At 38.8% G+C, this 20,311-nt stretch overlaps 1 protein-coding gene across 6 annotated transcripts in view; it reads right to left on the reverse strand.

Moving 5' to 3' along the window:
* Positions 1-209: 209 nt before the first annotated feature.
* Positions 210-20,311, reverse strand: part of CPPED1 (calcineurin like phosphoesterase domain containing 1) — a 41,161-nt gene continuing 21,059 nt past the window's right edge. For 5 of the 6 annotated variants that reach the window (XM_027655089.1, XM_027655088.1, XM_027655092.1 and 2 more), the window contains exons 3-4: positions 15,464-15,886; positions 210-1,254 (exon numbers count right to left, since the gene is read on the reverse strand). In XM_027655089.1, coding sequence (XP_027510890.1) covers positions 1,022-1,254; positions 15,464-15,886 — 656 coding nt within the window. In that variant the 3' untranslated portion in view covers positions 210-1,021. The remainder of the gene's footprint in view (positions 1,255-15,463; positions 15,887-20,311) is intronic. The other variant, XM_027655093.1, reaches the window with a different exon arrangement.

A 20,311-nucleotide genomic window follows, 5' to 3' on the forward strand; every position in this document is an offset into this window, starting at 1 on the left:
GGCAGCACAAGTAATGTTCAGTGTGTTCCTCCTCTTCAGGTGCCACAGCTGCACCAGCTCTAATTCCAGATAACCTATGGCATGGACTGTAATGTGTTCAACTAAATACTTCAAAAATAAAAACAGGGATGAGTTACTTACATGAGGATTTTTTTTTAAACAAATCACATACACTTGCTAAAAAAAGAGGTGGATTGCAGCACATAAACTTCTTTTACAGAATTTATTTTAATGACTTATTCCAATGAAGAAAATATATTTTTTAGGGTTTTCAATATTCTCTAATACTACAGGAAGGCACTCTACATTGCATTTGGAAATCAATGCTCTCCTCTTGTCTATGATTCAACAAAATGACTTCTGACAACAGCCTTCTGTACAGAACATTCTCCCCATGCAATTATTCCAACTTCTGTAGCAAGAATATATGCTAATTGAATGGTAGTTAAATTTCAAAATGAAAATAGTTGTTTCACATTTAGTTGCTGTCAGTGGCATGTCTGTATTAGCCTCATTTATAGACTTTTCATTGTATAAAACTATATAACACAAACTATAGAACTATGTAACATTATATGAAACCTTATAATGGATATAACAGAACCCCAAGCTGTGAGTGCAAAGCAGAATGTGTTTGTTCTCCTACTGCTGCTGGCTCCAAAGAGCTAAGAAAGTAAAGCCTGGGAAATGGGGGAAAATCCAACACGGAGGTAACACGGAATGATCTGGAGGTTGCTTAAAGTCAGTGGGAATCTGCTGATTTCAAACCTTTTTGAGATGAAAATTCTCAGAGCAGTACTTTTCAGTGACACATCACCATATTAGCTCTGCTCTTCTTCCATGTTCCTCACAGGTCTCATTTTCAAAAAGAAAAACACATCAACAACTTTCTTGTTATTGAGGACAACAAATTGAGAGCTGTTCTGGGACACGGTGCAGTCAGGAACCTGTATTTTAGCTTGGGGAAACTTCATAAAACTGTTTATATTTATCTAATATGGAAAAACCCCTTTGATACAGCTTACTTTTGCTTAGCAAGCACATCCAGCAGCTCTTTCTCTATGCCTTGGCTGCTCAGTTCATTTAAACTGTAATATCTGTGAACCAGCTTTTCCTCTGTGACCACCACCACCCGAAGCCCGTGCGTGTCTTCTCCCAGCTGACATCCTATAGCTGATGAAACCACCATTTCCAGTCCTTTGTAGGACCCTCCAGCATTCCTGTGGTAATGCCCAGCAAATACAGCTTTAATGCCTGTTAAAAAAAAAAAAGGGAGAGAGAGTGTGTATTGGGTTAGCAGTTTACAGGTGTCACGTTTACCTTCATTCTTTACATGCAGCATTAAATTAAAACTAAACTGTTTACCTGAACTTGCATTTTGAACAATTAATTAGTAAACAGAAGTAAATAATTCTAATAGTAACAAATAATTAGTAAAACTTCATTCTGCTCCACCACCTCTGTTTAGGGTTACTGGACTTTGACTTCTTTATGCTCACTGCAAGGTGTGCTTGTCATCTCACTACTCCTTTGGCCAGAGAGAAGGAACAGTTCAGAGGCAGCAGATTAAAATTAGGTACCTGCCTAAAGAATGATGCTACTCAAATGTGAATTAAAAGGCAAGGACAGTGGAGCTGTATTTGTCAATTAACATGAAGAAGATTCACTAAGGAGAGTTTATCCAAGGCCAGTGACCTTAAGAAAAAGGGCAAGACAAATAAAAAACACACATGAGAAGGTAAATTGTAATCTTTGCTCAAGACAGATGGAACAGAGCCAGATACATCAAAGAAATCTAATAAAGCAGAAGAGGTTGTGAGTTATAAGAAGAGGGCAAGAAAGATGAGAGCAGCCAGGAAAGGCTGACACCTGCAAGAAGAGTCCAGCTCAGAATGACATGAATTAACATTTATCTAGTATGGGGTACAAACAAGGTAGGTTTATTCTGATCCCCTCTGTATTTTTAATGACTAAAGGCTGTTCTGTTCTTTTGAAAAAAAAAACAAACAGATTACTTCTATTTTGGACTGTACTGGAGTAAAAAAATCACTCCCATTATAAACTTGAAAGAAATACATTTGATCTGTGGCAGGAGACAACAATATGCTATTCAGAAAATTTCTGGGTAGGTCTCATGCAAGTATCATCCCATCTTGGTCAGAGGTAGCAGAAAAGCTAAATGACAAGCAGAAGCAAGTAAAGAGGACACCCATAATTCATATTTAAGGCTTTATAATGTATTTTGAAATGCTTGACTGAATCATTGTCTGATTAGCCAAAAGAATGTTTAAAGAAGTCCAACCATTCTTCCCCTTCTCTCAGAACATGATATTTTATACAAAAAATTTGCAAATGCTGTCTGATTTTGTCCAACTCCTAACCATCCACATGTCAGGTCTACATTCCTCCCATCCTCCCCAGTAGCTGTGGGATTTCTGCAGAACTTCTGAAACAATTTGACATTAAATGAATCATGTCATTGTCACCTCCAAACCAGTTATTTCTTCTTTTTGTTTCTTCCCTCTTGCAAACGCTCTCTACTCACTACTCACTATCCTGAATGGCCTTTTGGATTGTCCTTGCAAGTCCATTTCATGCTACCAAACAGATTAAAGAAAAAGTCATTTTGTTGCTAAGCACTTGCCTTTCCTGTCAAAGTTTGCAAACCCATAGGCAACAGAGTTGGGAATCGAGCTTCTTCCCCAAGAGAGAATGTTCTGTCATGACAGAGCTTTTCATTTCCAGCTGATGCCAAATTCCTTCACCACTGAGCCTTTCTGTGCACTGGCCATAGATGCAGCTGAGCATCACAGTCAACAGCATTCACAGTTTGGTAAAAAAATATTCACCAGCTTTCCTGCCAATTTAAGGTAGTGCAGAATTTATTTTGCATGAAAACGTGGAGTTAGGATAAATAGCTAATTTTACAAACAGGATTTGGGATTATGTTTTGGCATGCTTAGTGTAAGATCCTTGGATTTCAGGCTCTCACAGCTTCCTGAAATTGCATTTAATCCTATTTTATACTGTTGCGAAACAGAAAAATTACTGGACCAGATGGCTGGAAATACTGGAAATTCTGTTGTTTATCATCAAGTGCAAAACATTTAAATTAATTTTACATTTTGTTACAGAAAGTGTTTAGATCTGGTGTTGATTTATGACACTATTAAATGACAATTCAAAAATTTTTAAATGCCTCTAAAGGACTTAAGTGTAATTTCTCTACTGAAATACAATGGGTTGTATGCTCCTCGAGCAAAACGACACTTTGATGGCTCCACATAAAGCCTCTGAAAATGTATCAATTTAATACTGAGCGATTCAAAATCCCACTAAGTATTCCCTGAAAACCATGACAGAATGATGAGCAAGCCTAGAATGATACCCAGGGATGGACACTGATGACAACCCCAAACTTCACTGGTTACTGCTCGTATATTCCAGCAATCTGCCATTCCATGCTTAACACAAAATGTATCACCTGCTTAGTCCTGTTCAAGTGGTGGGCCAGAGGGGGCAATTTGTCAGATACCACAACCTTAAATGACATTTAAAAAAATAAAAAGCCAGCAACAACTGATTTTGCCTTCAGACAGCAGATATTTTATAAGATAGCAGAGGCAATTTAAAGCCGGAGAGCTGTAATGAGGAAAAGTGTAACTTCACATGGAAATCCTTATTTCTCTAGCCAGAAAAACCTTCCATGCTTTCTTCTGCAGCAGATTTAGACCTCTTTCACAGTGAATAAATGAAAAGCAAAGTAGGTGAACCCATCTTAAGACAGCTGTCTAACATCAATTCTTTGCTTTTGTGGGAGTTAGCGAAGACTGATATAAAATATATAAACTAGGCTCAAAGTATAGTTAAAAATTAAGCAGCTTGGAAAGCAAAATATAAATTATTCTGCTGTGTGCCTGGGAAGAGCTACACGGGCTTTCATATTTCAAAATCCAAACCCTTTTCAAATAGCAAATGAGTCAAGGTGGAAAACAGAGAGTGAGTCATTGTATTGTCCTCAGCTACAACTTGTCTGTTACCCTATTTTAGTGTATCAGTGCTAATTATCCCTGCTCGTGTAACCGACTCATCTCTCTGCTGAGGGACTTACACTGCAAGGGAGGCAGCAGAACAACTCTGGGAGCTGCTCTGACTCAGCTGCAGGAACCCAGCAAAACTGGGGAGGTTTTTTTAAATCTCGGGACAAACTCAATTAGAAAACCTCAACAGGCAATGGTGGAGTACAATGGGCTGTGACACAAGGGGCTCTTTGATGGGATTCTGTGCTCTCCAGGTTATTATTTGGGTCCTTAAAATCATAACAGGACAAACATGCTTTACAAGTGATGCTGCAGTCACTTTGAGATGCTCAACTGCTACCACATTGCAGGTAATTACAGTGACTGTTTGATAACCTTCTCAGCATTTTCCACTTCTTCTGCAGGTAAGCAAAACTACTTTAGTCTATGAAAAAGTTAGGAAAAAGTAACAATCATAAACCCATAGTGAGATGCAAACCCATATGACGCTCTTTTAGTCACAGAAATAAGTACTTTGCAAGGGAATTAAGTGCTGTCCTTTTACTGGAAGGATCCATGTCCTAAAGTAGCATCATCCCACCATTCAGAGAATTTAACCTTCGGATTTAAAAGAGGAAAAGAAGCCAAGACTTTGTGTCATCATATATGTAAATCAGCCCCTGCCTAAGTGCAATTAGAAGGCCAGAGGATAGAAAAGTAATAAAGCATTTTTAGTTATGCTAAAAATAAAATAAATCCTGCTTTCGGAGAATTCAAGGAAGATTTTGACAAACCCACCCTAGACAGAGACAGACACCAGGGAAAAAGTTTGTCCCACCAATCACGCACCTGTTTTTCTTCTCTGGGAAACACCACAACTTCACTACAATTCCACTGAACATCTGCTAACTGCCAACAGTGAGGAAGGTGTTTTGGTGTGGAACCGGAGTGAGTTGTAAGCAATGAAACAACAGCTGAGACCAGCAAGGATGGGATTTAAAACTTCTTTTATCTCCTGGTGGCCGTGGGAGACAGACTCTGCCTAAACAAGCTGGTGTTTATGGTACTGTTCATCCAAATCCCTCATTTCAGCACATGGATGTTATTCAGATCCCAACTGCACCACACAGGTGTTCAGTGCTGCAATGCCCTTGTGGATCCAGCTGCCTCTGCTGGAATTCAGTGTCTGCTTTAGAAACCTGCCAGGGTAAATTCTGCCCAGATTTCAGAATTTTCAGGTACCCTATTTCCAGTGCTCGTGTTAGTTCTTGTTATTGTTGGTGTGTTACATCCTAAACAAAGAAACAAACAGGTCACTGTTGGGTATTAATAGAAGTCTCACTGATGGTGTTTTGTCTGCAGCAGCACATTTCTGTTCACTCAACTGTATCCCACTCACTTTTGTTAGTTAGCACAAGAAGGAAATCTGAACCAGTCAATGCAATAATTCTAAGATGACAAGCAGGCAATTTACTTTGCTCTTGCTTTTGATCTTTAACATAAAAGGAATCTTAGAGATGTATGCACTCAAATTTAATTTATTCATTTCAGATGTTTTTCAGAAGTAATACTGTCAAGTTGCTAGCAACACCCCCCTTTTTTTCCCCCAAACTCTGAAGAAAGAAGAGTGTCCTGGCTGGCCCCATTTTTACAGCCCCCTTTAATGTATCCTCAGGGCAGTTAAATGCATCCTGCTATACACTAAAAGACACAGTCCCCTCCCACTACAAAAGGAAAAAATAAAGGTAGAGCTGTGATTTGTTTTTAATTCCTGGTTTCTTAAACAGCAGCTGGGAAAAGCATTGATATAAAAGCTGCATGAAATACTAAAAAATGTCCAAAGAATGGCACCTTCACAAGCATTTCATTATTTGTTTTTTTATGAAATACATAGTGATTTGAATTTAAATGTGACTGGAGGTTTCACAGTATCCATTAACTAAAAAAAAAGCAGGATCCATTACTGCAAGACATTGTTCAGACCTAATGGATTACTCATTAAAGAAAAAATGGATTAAAATCAGAATAAAGACCTGTGCAGTTACTCTAAAAGAAAAGCAAGCAAAACAATCCACATGTGCTGTCTCTGTGATCATCACCTCACATCAGATGCACCACAAACCGACACGGGATTGTGGAGAACCTGCTTGGGAAGAAAGGTCTGAACTGCCAAATGAATTTTTGATCCGAAAGGACTGGAAGGCAGAGATGCAGGACGGGCTCCACCCAGTGCCAGGCACCAGGGCTTGCTCTGGCTGTTCTTGGATCATGAAAACACCTAAACCCAATGAGCTTCAGGCTTGCCTACCAAACATGAGGTTTATGAATCAATCAATATGCAAAAAAAGTCAGTGTCTTTGTAAAAAAAGGTTTAAATACAGGAATTGATTCTGATTTTAGTCATCAAAAGCTGTCCTCCTGCCATGTAATTTACCATCATTTTCTGATCAAGCACAAAATGTCCTTCTTAGTTCTCATCTGACAAAGCTGAATCTGAAAGACAAAAAGATTTACCTTTTCCAAAGACCTGATCATAACTCCTTTTTTCTGATGGAATAATCCATCCCTACTAAAGAACGAAATACCTATTTTGGTTCAAGTTCTGTGAGCCCTGAGCAGCCTATTTGGCATAAATAATTCATGACAAAACAACCAACCAAACCACAGACAGTCACCTGAGGAGATGTAACACACATGTTGATAAGCCTTGGAGTCTTCACCAGCTACACCATGAAATGAGTTAATAAACACTTTGGTTTTATGGTAATTCACAGCCTGCACTATGGTTTTGGGGCTGTAAGGCTACACAGTGGCTTTTGCAAGGCAAGAGGTAAGTGCTGGGGAGGGGAATTCACAGCTCATATAGTTCAGCTGCTACCTTTGATGCTTCCTGGATGTTCTTTCATAAGCAGAAATCAATCATAAAGCACAAATCAATTTTAAGAAAATTTCAAACAAAATTCGTGTTTTAATTTGGATACCTTTTCCCAAGTCAAAACCATGCTGCAAACACTTTGCTCATGGTTTCTACTGCAGATATTTCTCAACAGGAAATTCAAAACCACCTCTGAAGACTTTCCTCCCCCCTCTCATTCCAGAGTCTGCTTTCTAAATCCAGCTCACCATGTAAGTCATTACAGGAGCTTTGACAAGCTCTTGTTGATTTTCGTCTTCCTTCATTTAACACTTCTGGTAAGTTGGACAATTTTTACCAGCATTTCCTGGCTTCTCTTTTTCTCTGGCTTCTCTCTTGCAGCTTTGTGACCCACACCAGCACACTGTCTTAAAACCTGCTTTTCTTACCCAGAGGGTGTAAGAGGGAGTTAAACTGACTCCCCCTAACAGGGGAAGATGCCTACACAAGTATCAATGATAATACACAAGTATCTGAGATTTGCTTTGGATGCTTCATGGAGAAGATTGAAACAGAAAGGGATGACCAAGCCAACCAGGCTCAGGAGCAACCGCCTCTGTACAACCATCACATCCTCCCAGACTGCAGCAGCTCTGATTTAAGAGAGATGATTCTCTGTAACTGGCCATCCCACAGCACTGCTGAGCTCCCAAGCAACCCAAGGCAGAGCAACGTTCTCAAGGAAACTGAGGCCTACATGAACTATTCACCACCCTTTTTCAGGCCTGGAGATAATGAAAAAGAAGGGAAGAAAACCATAGCTACCCCAGTTGTTAGCATGCTTTTGATCTTATTTCTGACAAGAACCAGACGAGAAAACAGTTCATTACATAAAAAGAAACTACAACTGAATCTCATGCAGAAGGCAGTTGGTCTGTTAGCAGGAGAAGCTGAAGTTATTTTACAGAATTTTAAAAGTGCAGCATCTTCTTTGTACAAATTATCATTTACCACTCAGAGAAACCCTCCTGTGGCACCAGGGAAAAGGGTCAGCATGATTTGGACATAACTGCACTGTAAGAGAACAAAGGCATTTAGCTGTGTCTCCTGGATAATTCTCCTGAGAGTGGTAACATCCCAGTCTCAGCTTATTGTGCAGCTGCAGTCCCATAATTCCCAGACTTCTGGTACTCTACTGTTGTTTTCCATAGAGTAGAAAAATGTAAGGACATGGAAGACTGGGCATGTTTTCAGCTCAATTTGGGGCAGGAAAGAAAGGGGACTATGGCCTGCCTTCTCTATATGGACCAACATACAGCCACATCCTTTTAATTAGTGTTTTGACCAGCCTTTCTCTTTAAGGAGTAGTTAAGTCATTATAAAATATCTCTGTTATAAACATGAAATGCTAGCCAAATCATCTTTTTCCTTTATTAAGGTATATCCCATAACAATGCAACAGTAAGATTTTGTGAAACATATCTCTTTTCTAACTTTGAAAAATTTGATGTTTCCCAGTTTAACTCAAGAAATACAGCCTGAGCCCCAATCTCCAGGGAAATCTAGTTGCAACGATTACAGAAATCCAAATAGGTTAAAACAGGATGGAAAATAATGTACCCATGTTTAACCTGAAATATAATAAAAAATAATGAAGAAACATGTACCTAGAAAACAATTTTTCTTACACAATCAGATGATATTGGGCTGGAACTGAGACTTGAACTAGTTTAAATTCCAGGGGTGTCTGACTCCAGTTTCTGTAACTACACTTACTTCCATGGCTTGAATCCAAAATCCCCTGAATTCAGAAGTTGTTTTCCAGCTCTAGTTCCTAATGTACAAAATCCATTTCTGAAGCAGGTTTGCTGTGTTCAGGTTTGCTGGACTGGCCTTGCCTCGGCTGGAAATCAAACTGCTCAACCCAGCACCATGGACAGTGTAAAAATATAGGAAGAAAATTACTACTATAAAAATAAACCAAAGAAAAGCAAGCAGATTTTCCAAATTAGGAGGAGAATGCCTGGAATAATCAGCATAGGCAATCAGTAGCAGGCTTTATTTAGACTGAGCCTTCAATTAAATAAATGCTTTTCTCAGCAAAAGCAAATGAGACTGTAAAAGAAGGAGAAGGCTAAATTAGTGCAATATGAATGACATAATAAATATGTAATGGGTACAGTACAGACCTTGCTTCTCTTTCCATGCACTCGGTAGAGAATTTTGGGAAAAAAAAGTGGTTCTGACAGAGCAGTGAAATTTATCACATGGGCCAGATTATCACCCTTTAAGTGCTGATTAATGAACTATTTTTTACAGTGATGGCAGACAGGAATCCATGTTCACTGCATTTCATTCCCAAACTGATGGCTCTCCATCCGGACTGCAGGTGAAGTTCAAAGCAAACAGAAGGAGGCATTCCTTCACAGAGCTGTGAAACGTGAAACTCCCTCCCACAGACCTTTGTGAAAGCAGTTTTCACAGATCAACTGATCAAATCTATAGAGTAATCACTAAATTGCACTAGATTGGAAACATTAATATGATGCAGTAAGTCCCCAAAAGAAAAATTATTGGAGATGGGAAGAGGACTTGAAAGAAATACCTTTATTATGCACTTTTCTGTCCTGTGCTCTTCACAAGGGTTTGGGGTCATCATTCTGGTCTAATTACTCTGCTTTTATGTTAGCTGTTCAAGTTTAATGATAAAATTAGATTTTAAATAGAATTATGTTTATCCAAAAATCATTGATTCACTACACAAACCTCTTGCTCAACCAAGGACTGAAGAAAGAGGATATACAAGAAAAAGCTGATCCTGTATGTATTTGTCCCTAGAACCGCAGGACAGAGAGAGGAGCAGCAGTAGAGCCAAAATGGAAGCAAGAGGAGGAGAAGCAGTTCTGTAAAGAAATAAAATTGTATTGAGTGAAAAACCTGAATGTTATCAACACTCTTGTGCCCTTTCATCATTTTCATAGACAGGAAAACAAAGTAAGTATCCAGGCACAGGGAGATGCTACTATGAGATATGTGTGTACACCCACACACATGGAAGAGTAGATGGGTATTTTTTAAAAGGCAGTGTTTCTGGCAAATACAACCATTTAAGTCACATGGATAAATTGATCTTGAACATTCTCCCTGGAGTATCAGACACAAACTGGCTTCTCTTTCTTCCTTTCACTTGCAGCATACAGCTGCTGTCTGAAGTGCTGAACAATGTGCTCAGTTCAAGAGTAATACCTGCTCTCAGAACAATTTTGCTCTCCAAAATGATGCTCTTTCAGCTTCCCTACAAGAGCCCACATTAACCATTGGCATTTTTTGCTGTGCCTTTTTTCTCCCCTGGGCACGTGGTTTACCTCATCTTTTCAAGACTCCAGTGCTACAAACTGAATGATAATATTTAGTAGTCTTTGAAAACAAAATCTCTTGAGTGGAATAGAATTGATTTTCTCTCACTGCAATTTGAGAGTGCTCCCATTGCCTCATCTGCTGAGCAGGTGCTGCAGCAGCAAACAAAGATGTGAAAGCATCAGTCACAGCACTGCTACCAGAACTGCTCAGTGCTCAGGCAGTTCTCAGACTTGTTATCCAAAAAAACCCCCAGCAGCTTCCCACCAGTGGAGGTCCAGTAGTAGGAAACAGTCCCACTGGTCAGTGTTGCATCAGGAGTTTGATGCAGCTGGTGGTCAGTGGGTCTGTGTAAGTGCGAGACAAGATATGATTTTACAAAGTATATCTATGTCAAAAGTATCTTTAGGACAATACTAAACAGTGCTATACAGAAAAGGATTTCAGTGTCACTTGCTTTTCCTATATAATCAGAGGAAAAACAACAGGCACAGTCAGAGGGTGATTCCACATGACCTAATTAGAGCACTGGTCTAAATCACCCTTTTGAGGTGCTGTCTGGAGGTCACCCTGTCTTTCAAGGCAGGTTTTGTGGATGCCTCTTGTGACCTTTCAGTGGAATTTACTTCCTGGTTTTGCTACTTCTTCCATCTGAAAGTGAAGCTTTCTCAGAGACCTGACACAAATCCCAAAGAATGCTCTGGATTGCTGTGTGCTCTAAGGATCAAAAAGAAGTTTTAGACCAGTGGATAAAACTGATTTCAAAAATTTATCCCAGAAAAAATATTACTTAATGTCCTTACAGAGGATATACATTTTGTACTTACTGCTGAATTTCTGAAAAAAACCCCAACTATGCCCACATGTATCTAGATTACATCACCATATCTGAGGAATGGTCTTAAAACCCGCTGTTCTCACATAGTGATGTAGAAAATAACAAATTTGGTCACTCAACCTGTACCAAAAGAGCATAACTGCAACACTGAAAGAGGTTGATCTAAATTACTGAAGTTGAGAGTCTTTAAATTATCTTAAACACTGACACATAAGCACTGAGATTACTCACTCAGTGCATGGGCTTTGCCAAAATCAAGGTCTCAATGGCAGGAAGAGGAAAATATTACTCCCCTGTCAACTTTGATTACACAACAAAGAAAATAATGAAACATAGCATATGTTGTCTGGTAAATTTTAGAAACAACAGCTTTCAGCACTCCATGCTTTAACTTTGTGCTCAAATATATCTCAGCTGTGGATGTTCTTCTTCCTTTAACACTGCTCTCCTGTCACAACATTTCTAAGAGGAGAATGTAGATATCACACTCTTTTAATGAGTAAAGGTGTTAGAAGTTACAGCACCTACAGTGACAAATATAATGAAAAAAACATGCCATTTAATAAAGTTAGGTTGTTATTTTTGCCCCTATGGACATATTAAGTATTTTTAACCACATCTGAAAAATTGCTTTGAAGACATTTGGATGAATATAAAACTTTTAATTAAGAGAAGTTGAAGACTGCAGGGAATTTCCTTCTGTATTTTCTACCTATTGTCTAGTGATTCTATTCTGGATGCAAAATCTCTCAGCTAGACAGACCACCTATACTCTTCATCTAACTTTGAAACAAAAAGTCTTTTTTCAACTTTGTTGGTGAAAAACCAGCTATTAATTTAGGTTTTATTCAACAGAGCTCTTAAACAATTTCAGACATTTGCTTAAATGTTCTAGTTCATTTGGGCCATTAAGAACATCTATTACTATATTGTATTAAGTAATGTAAGTAATGTTCAGCATGTCAGCGATGGTTCTCAGGACAAAAAGTCTTTAAAAGATTGTCTACAGCTCACCAAAAATACCCATCCTTTTCAGGTCATAGAAAAAAAATCTTTAACATCCTAAGAAGATTTTACTGGAATGAGATATGTAAGAAAAAGCAGGTCTTCTGTTACATAAACTGCTTAATTTGAAAGCTAAAATGTTTATCAAAGACACACGACATGCAGACCACCAGATATTTGGCTAGACCACTACCACTTCTTTAGTTTCCCTACAATGCTCTGAGGAAACCTATTTCTATCAGCACTGTAAAGTCCTTGAGAGCTGAATATGCATTTCATGCAGCAGGCGAGTGACTCCAGCAGATCTTGCAGCTGAGAATGTCAGGTCAGCTCTTTCACAGTTCCTGCACACAGGTTTTCTCCGCACTTACCTTCTGCATGTGGAGAAGAAAGAGCTTTGACAACTCAGGCTAAACTTGCAGAAGTTATACAAATACACTTTCACCAACGTATCTTCACTTAAATGATAAACTCTGCCCTCAGCTGAGTTGGTTTTCACAGTGACTGAAAAGACATTTTCAAGGACGGTCCCTGGCACAATGCATTTAAAGAAAAACTGGGCTACTGGGATTTCTCAGACATGCAGCTTACAAGTATGGCTTAACTTTGCATAGTAGTAATGCATATTTACAAGTGCCAGATTTTCAATTTATAAATATTTATCATAAGGACATGATTTTATCTTTAATTAGCCCAACTGTTAAGGACACTTCTAATGTGAGAAATGTAATTCAGTATTTCGTACCAGATGTAGCCTCTACAGCTAGTCTTTTATCTCTGCTTGTAATGAGCAGATACTTAAACCAAAACCATTATGTAATCTGTAAGAGATTAGAAGAGAATAACTACAGATGATATGGGCTTTGAATTTCATATCAGAATTTCCTGAAGTTGCATACTCACTTTAAAGCACCTGTGCAATATCACCATTCTTTAAGTATGTGATTATTTCCTACATATATTCATATAAATTTCTTTGTTCACAGAAAGACCTGAATTTCTACACTGTCCTTCCTTTCCTGTCTCTCTCTAACCCACTGAGTGATGGCTCTGTGTTTGACACTTCCAGAAAAAGTACAAATGCGAAAACTGGGATAGGTCCAGCTCTGATCCTGGGTTATCAACACTGAAACATGATGCCCATCTAATAACTTGCATTGCCAAACACAGCAACCCCTAAACCTGAAATTTTATGTAATTACATAACAAACCTTTGGAGTCCTTAGAAATACTGAAACAGCAACAGCAACAAAGCAGAAGGAAGGAAGGACTGGTGACAGGTTGGGGGAAGATGAATAGTGGCAGTCTGGTGGACTCATAAAAAGGCAGATTGACTTTGTTTTTCCCGAATAAACACTTTACCAAATTTCTAAACTAAGTGCTATAAGGGGTTAACCTTCTTACACTGAAAATCATAATTAAAACAACAAAACCAAGCAAAGTAGCCTGGGATTTCATTAGCAATATTCTGTGTTTTAATCCTCCAAGAACATATGAAGTGAACTGTGGGAAAACCAATTTTATGGCCAATGAAATGCTGAAATGGATTGTTCTGTGGCAGAGGTTCAGAGAGCAGGTGTGTCCTTGCACATCTGTGCATCTGTCCCACCATGCCAGCTCCTCTGGGCAATCCACTGATATCACTCTGTGGTCTCACAAAGGCTGTTCTTCAACTGAATAATGAAAGCCCACCTGTTACTAAGGAAACTCTGAGCCAACTTTTGATTCAGCTCATTTTTCTCAGCAGTCTGAGCCCCACTGAGCTGCCTGTTCTCTGTATTCATTTCATTAGCAAACTGTTTGATTATTGGATTGTGAATATCACCTATTGATTCACTGGACAAAAGAGCAAGCAAAAGTGTTTAAACACAATCATTAGGGAACCAAACAACGAGCTGTGTTAGAGATGGGAATGAGGGACACAATGGGAAATGACAGGAGGAACAGAAAGGTGGCACAGAAAGGAGTTTGGGAATTTGTTCCATAGAGTTGTATTGCTGGCTTCTCCTTTTGGCTTTCCCCCATCATTTGAGGCCTACCCAACTTTTGGTTAAGCCTCTGTACACAGGTTTGGAGAATCAGTCTGAAAGATCCTTCTAGGAAACACGATAACATAACAGCAATGTTACAATGACCGTTTTGCACAACTTCTTTTACCTCTTCATCAATTATATTCCCAGTACTGAGTGTTGCCAAATGTTAGAAAAACATCTGGATGACAGAAAGCTGTAGAACAGGACTGCCTTGGTTTCCACATTAATGCTGATTTCCTGGGATACACCCCCTGAACTAGGATGTGATTTAGTTCACAGTACACAAGCAGTCACAGAGCTGCCCGACCTTCCAACAGCAATACTTACACTGTATTAACACTGGTACAAAAATTAAAAAAGATATTATGAGGTATTCTCAGCATGTCTCCTCATGGGGAAAAAAACCACTTGTAAATCTTGAATCTGCAAATATATCAGTGCCCTGGAGAGCCCTCAGATAGCTGTGAATTTTGGCCCTGCTGATTGGAAACAGCAGGAGATTCAGAGCTTGGAAATCAGGCTGAGTTTGGATGAGTCCAGGTTTAACGATTATATGGTAAATTAGGAACAATATCATAAAAAATGTGCATTGTTCAGTAATCCAAATAATGTGCTCTCTTATAGATACAGAGAAAATGACACTGATGCAGTGATGGCAGGAAATTTTGAGGGACTAGCACACTCCAGGAACATGAAGGCAATTAAGTGAAAACAATGGGAACAGCGTGGAGGAGTAGCTGGGTACTGTGTCTGTCTCCATGGCATTCAAGTGGCACCAGACAAAGCTCAGGGATTTGGCACAATGGACTTGTTTAGCACGTGTTCCACCTGCCCTTCATCCCAGAGATGGCCCCTATTAGCAATGGATATGCAAAGGATTGATTTTAGCAGAGCAAGACTTGTTTTTACACTGAATATATCTGGAGTGCATTACACTCTCGGTTTAAAATTGGCTCAGTGTGGGAGAAAGCAACCTCCAAGGTAATTCTGAATTCTGTTTCCATGTTTTATGTAAAACATAAATTCTGTATTTTTCTCCTATGGTAATACCTGATCTTCCCCTCTGCAGGCAGGAAAAACTCAGGTTGCCTTATAACTGCAAAATGGAACCCTTGTTAAAGAATTTTTTATGCTTAGCTTTTTACTTATCACTCAGAGTTTTAAATTTTGTTTGGTTCTTTTTTCAGGTGACCAGATTCAGTTAATAATTTTGATCTGTGGGGAACAATGAGGCTCACAAGCAGTATCTAACATTCCTTGAAAACAGGATCATTTAAGTTAAATGCATTTTATCTGGTGGCTGAGCCATTAACAATTTGAAACAAAAATTAAAGAATAGGCAAGTTTGAGAAAATACCTGCTTTATGAAACTTTTCCATTATCTCTTCACGAACTGATTTCTCCAAGTTGAAATAACCATGGTCTTCATTGGGTGTACTCAGAAACAGAGGGATGTGCTGAAATACAATTATGTGCTTGCATTTCTGCTTTTCAGCAACAGCCAGCTGCTCATCCAGCCACACATCCTGGGCTTCCTTCAACTCAGGGCATTGGGAAGAATCGAAGAATAACTGAGAATTCAGCACAAGAAAGAAAACACCTCCAACCCAAAAGCTGAAGTAGTCATCTCCCCAGTTCTTGCAGTAATCATCTATTGTTTCTCTTGTTGGAGAATTCCCAACATCGTGATTCCCACTGACAAACACCAGTGGTATGTCCTGGTCAGTGTTCTTCAGAACGTTCTTTAAATCTTGCACTTGGTTTTTTCTCCACAGGGTTCCTAAAGTAAAAAACAACCACAAAACATTTGAGTATTTCTGTTATCTTTTCTCACCCTCACTGTTGGCTTTTGTTTATGGAACTAAGCACAGTAAGAAAATATTCTCTATTAGATGTGATCAGGAATGCATTTTCACTTTAATGTTGTGTATTCACTCAGCCCTTTTGCCCCCTGATCAAGTCCTCAGCCATTTCCAGTAGCTCGCCTGAAGGCAGGCCCTGGACAGGAACCAACACCCAGCACAGCAGCAGGTGATGCCACAGTCACTGTTTTACACCAACAGCTTCATCAGGATGATTTTTTTCATCTCTATATTGATGATGTGGTGAAAAAAATACAGCAATTTTGGACAGTGTAACAGTACAAAGGGTAAAAACCAGGTCAACTTTTGGTTTATATTTATGGCTGTGCAAAAGAATAAAAGGTTGTTGGGTTTGTTAATTTTTTCCTTTTTTTTTTCTCCTTACAAAAACTACTTTAACAGCAAAAATATAATTAGTGCCTTGTGGTGACTTATTTATATGATAAGTCTCTTAATAATGAGCATGCCATTAATTTCAAAGAAAGGCAATTGTGTACTTTGCTAGTTTTTCTTGCATCTCTGCCTTTAGATTAATATGCAAACCATACAGTTACTCTTCTGGTTGTCAGAAATTTGTCCCTGCCTAGGAAGATTAATTAACAATCACTGAAAAAAATTTAAAAAAGATTGTTTGAAAAAGACCCAGCTATTTTATTCTAATGACAACAGACGTTTTGTTAGGTTTTCTGAAGATTAATCTTTAATTAGATGCCATTGATACATTTATTATTTGTGAATTAAATAAACACATATAAATTATATTTTGTCCTGCAATATATAACATATATCTAGCACAGGCCCATTTCACAAATAATAACTGCATTTTTTAACCAAGAAGCTGTAACAGGATTTTTACAAGAATTCTGAACTCAGGTTTCTAACACAAACTTGCACACAGTTCTCTGCAAATCAATCATCAGGTACTCTTAAATTCTGTTCTATTTTTGTGCCTACACATATATATTATACATAGAAATCTATAAAGCGGTTCCTGTATTGTGAGATAAAAGCTTTTTTCACCATTTCTTCAAAATACTTACGTTGACAAACACTGAGCCTTAGTAATTATTACCAACAAATATTGTGATTCTTCTACATATCCTACAGACACAGGTTAAAGTATCACCTTATTGCTGTTACTAGAATTCTACAGCTTTAGAAAAATACTGGGAAAAAAACATTTCGAAGCTAAATTATGGCTACATGTAAAGAGAGATGTGAGATTGGATATGAGGTCCATAAAGTCAAAATCCACAACTCTCCTGGGTTTAACTGCTGCATGGGGTAGAAAGTTATTGTAGGGAAGTCTTTGAGTAACTTGAGAAATACAGGCATATGATACCTGGGGAGTCTAGAAAGTAGTGGACTTTCCAGAAAAATGATCTAGGAAAGTAGATCACTTTTTGGGATATATTAATGTACCAGGACTGTGGTCAGTTTAGGTTAATTCTAAATTAATCCCAGAAAAACCAGGGCAAATGACACCTCATGTTACCTGGAGAAGCTGCACTTTACACAATAACCACCAGAAATTCCAACAATCCTGGCTGAGGGTGTTGCTTTTCCTGCCACTTTCCCATGCAAAGAGTTGGAAATTTCGAGCTCTAAATGTGGAAGTGTTTGGGGAAGGAGGGCGGGGAAACACGATGGGGGGAGGCTCTGTAGATCTGTGTAAACACATTACACCATGTTAAACTCCCTGCTATCACTTTGGGAAATTTAGCTAACAGTTGCAGAGTATAAAGACATTTATGCATAAGTTACAGAAATAATTTGCAGAATTATGTATACCTCTTCCCAGCGGTGAAATTCAAGCTCTAGAGACTAACACTTAGATTAGATTTCTCGACAGCAGGGCACTGATTCTCTCATTTAATGTAATATTATTTCTATAGCAACAGAGAAACATATTCAGTGTTTTATTGCAGAAAACAGATTGCTTGAAACGGAAAACAAGGTCTCTGCCCAAGAGCCCAGGAAATCATACTAAGTAAAGATTTTTTGGAACAATTGTATCTTGGCTTGACCTCTTCTTGGTAGAAGGTCAAAACAACTTCAAAAGAAGAGAAACCCAGGGAGAGAAAGGTGGGAAAAGGTGGAGTGATGTCTCAGCACCCCTTGGTGTAGTGGTGGAGAGGAAGGGCTGGACTGCCACTAACCCTGGGCTGCACTGTTGCACAGCAGACTATTTGTGCCACAAGAGCCCTCCTGAGGGTACCTCCCTTTGAATTTGTAATAGATAGAGAAGATAATCAAAGTGGTAAAGGAGGAAGCCATCAGAAAACTACAGTGGTCACTGCCACAGCACAAAAAGTATCCCTTTAATCTCTACCAGGCACAGAGCTGGCTGTAACAGTTAATTATTCCAATTATTATGAAGAACGTTTCTATTTGATGACATGCATTATTTTAGCTTAGATGGAGGTTTGTTGTAGGTGAATAGGGAAATAATACAGTGCTGAGAGGTAATGCAAAAAAACAGTTTGGGAAGCGACAGGGTAGATGCAACTGAAATAAATTTCTGTGCTGTTTATCCTGGCATCATGTGCAGTGACATTTTTAAATCCCAGGCTACAATTTTCTGTCTTTATGTCAGGTTGTGTAAATAAAGTCTTGCCCTGAGATAAATGAATTCGCAAATTAATAGCCCATAAAGGGCAGTTTGGCTTTTATAAAAACATGAAAGTGAGAACTGTTGCTAGTGCAGCTGTGCACAATTTTCCACAGCTTCCCAGTCTCTCATGTCTGAAAGCTGAGGGATGTGAACAGGAGCAGAAAGGTGCAATGTCAAAGTGTCTGTTGCAGAACATCTCTCTGTTGTGTATCACTGTCTGCCTAAACACTTCCAGGGTTCCTTCTGCATTGCTTAAAGGAGTCAAGACAACCAGCCTTGACATGCTGAAAGAGCAGATTTCAAGCAAGTACTTTGCTGAATTTGGCTTCAGTCAGCAGAAGGAGAATTCACCGATCATTCTGCCAAAGAAATAATCCTTTAGCTACTAATCCTCAGTTACAGTTTACTGCAGTATTCCACAGCATACTGCACCTCTGTAAGTGGGTTCGGTTTTTGTAAGGCTCTAGCTCTTAAAAACAACTTAAAAGCAGTGTTTACCCCAAAACTGTATCTCTGCATGGCATGCTGACTGCAAGTTTTGTGAGGCAACTCTTCCCTTACAGTGACCTCCACCAACATTGTAACTTTTCCTCCAGAAGTATTCCAGATGAAAAATTACCAATAAATTCACAGTAGCACCAGCTTTTCTACTGATATGGATCAGGTGAGGGAAAGGGAGAAGTTATAATGGTATGATGAGTTGGTACCCCAACTTCTGTGTTGATGTGAGGAGAAGTTTAAGTCCTCCCCCCAAGGCAGGAGAAGCCTTTAGGATGGAAGTACCCAAGACATCTTCAGCCATCTTAACAACATGTAAAAATATAGCAGAATCACTTCCTGGATTTCTAAATTACTCAGAATTTTAATGTATCTTAAAAGTGTCCCAAACTTGAAGGGAACACATAATTTTTAATGAAAAGTACAAATTTTCCATTTGAAAAAGAAAAAAAGAAAATTAACTTTTATATGAGCAACACTCCCCAAAACCTCTGATATGACAATGTTTAACCCAAGAGACTGATTATCAAAGAACAAGGAAGAAAGAGCTACATTGCAGATGAAAATACTATACAAAATATCAGATAGAAATAGTACCTAAATTTGATAAAAGCAAAATAGAAAGTGTCAAAACACCACCAAAGAAACCAGAATTTATAAAAACACTGGGCCTGTTCCTTCTGTAATTTATGATGTCAGAGTAATTCTCCTGATATCATCATCAAAGACAAGTAATTCTTGTTCAAAGCAATCACATGACTGTTATAAACAACCCACAGAAGGATTTGGGTATTTTCTGGGCCTTACTGGGCCTTTCTGGGCCTCTTTGCTTTAATCAAAAAGTCTAATTGTTCTGAGCACTTCCCTGTTCTTCAGGTATTTGTCCTTTTTTTGGTGTGTCTTTTTTTGGACTGTCTGCAGTTGCCCTACTCCTTTTGCATGCCATTTGGAAGACCTTCCCTAGCACTATTCCCTAAATTTCCAGGGAGGAGGGGAGTCCAAGGTTATATTCACAGCTCTTTCTGTAAGTACCTTCACTGGAGGGAATTTAACTGCTAACCCCATCTCTGTGGGAAAGTCTCCTCCTGTCAAAACAGCACTGCCTTTCACCTCTACTGCTGTTTTGGATACCTGGCTTTGACTCCAGATTAACAGGGCTACAATCAGGATCCTACATCACCCCCCTCAGCTGACCCTACCCAGAGATAGCCCCACTGCTGTGCCTGTCACT

Source organism: Corapipo altera, unplaced genomic scaffold (genome assembly GCF_003945725.1).
Source record: "Corapipo altera isolate COAL_440 unplaced genomic scaffold, ASM394572v1 98, whole genome shotgun sequence".
In the NCBI taxonomy this organism is placed as follows: domain Eukaryota; kingdom Metazoa; phylum Chordata; class Aves; order Passeriformes; family Pipridae; genus Corapipo; species Corapipo altera.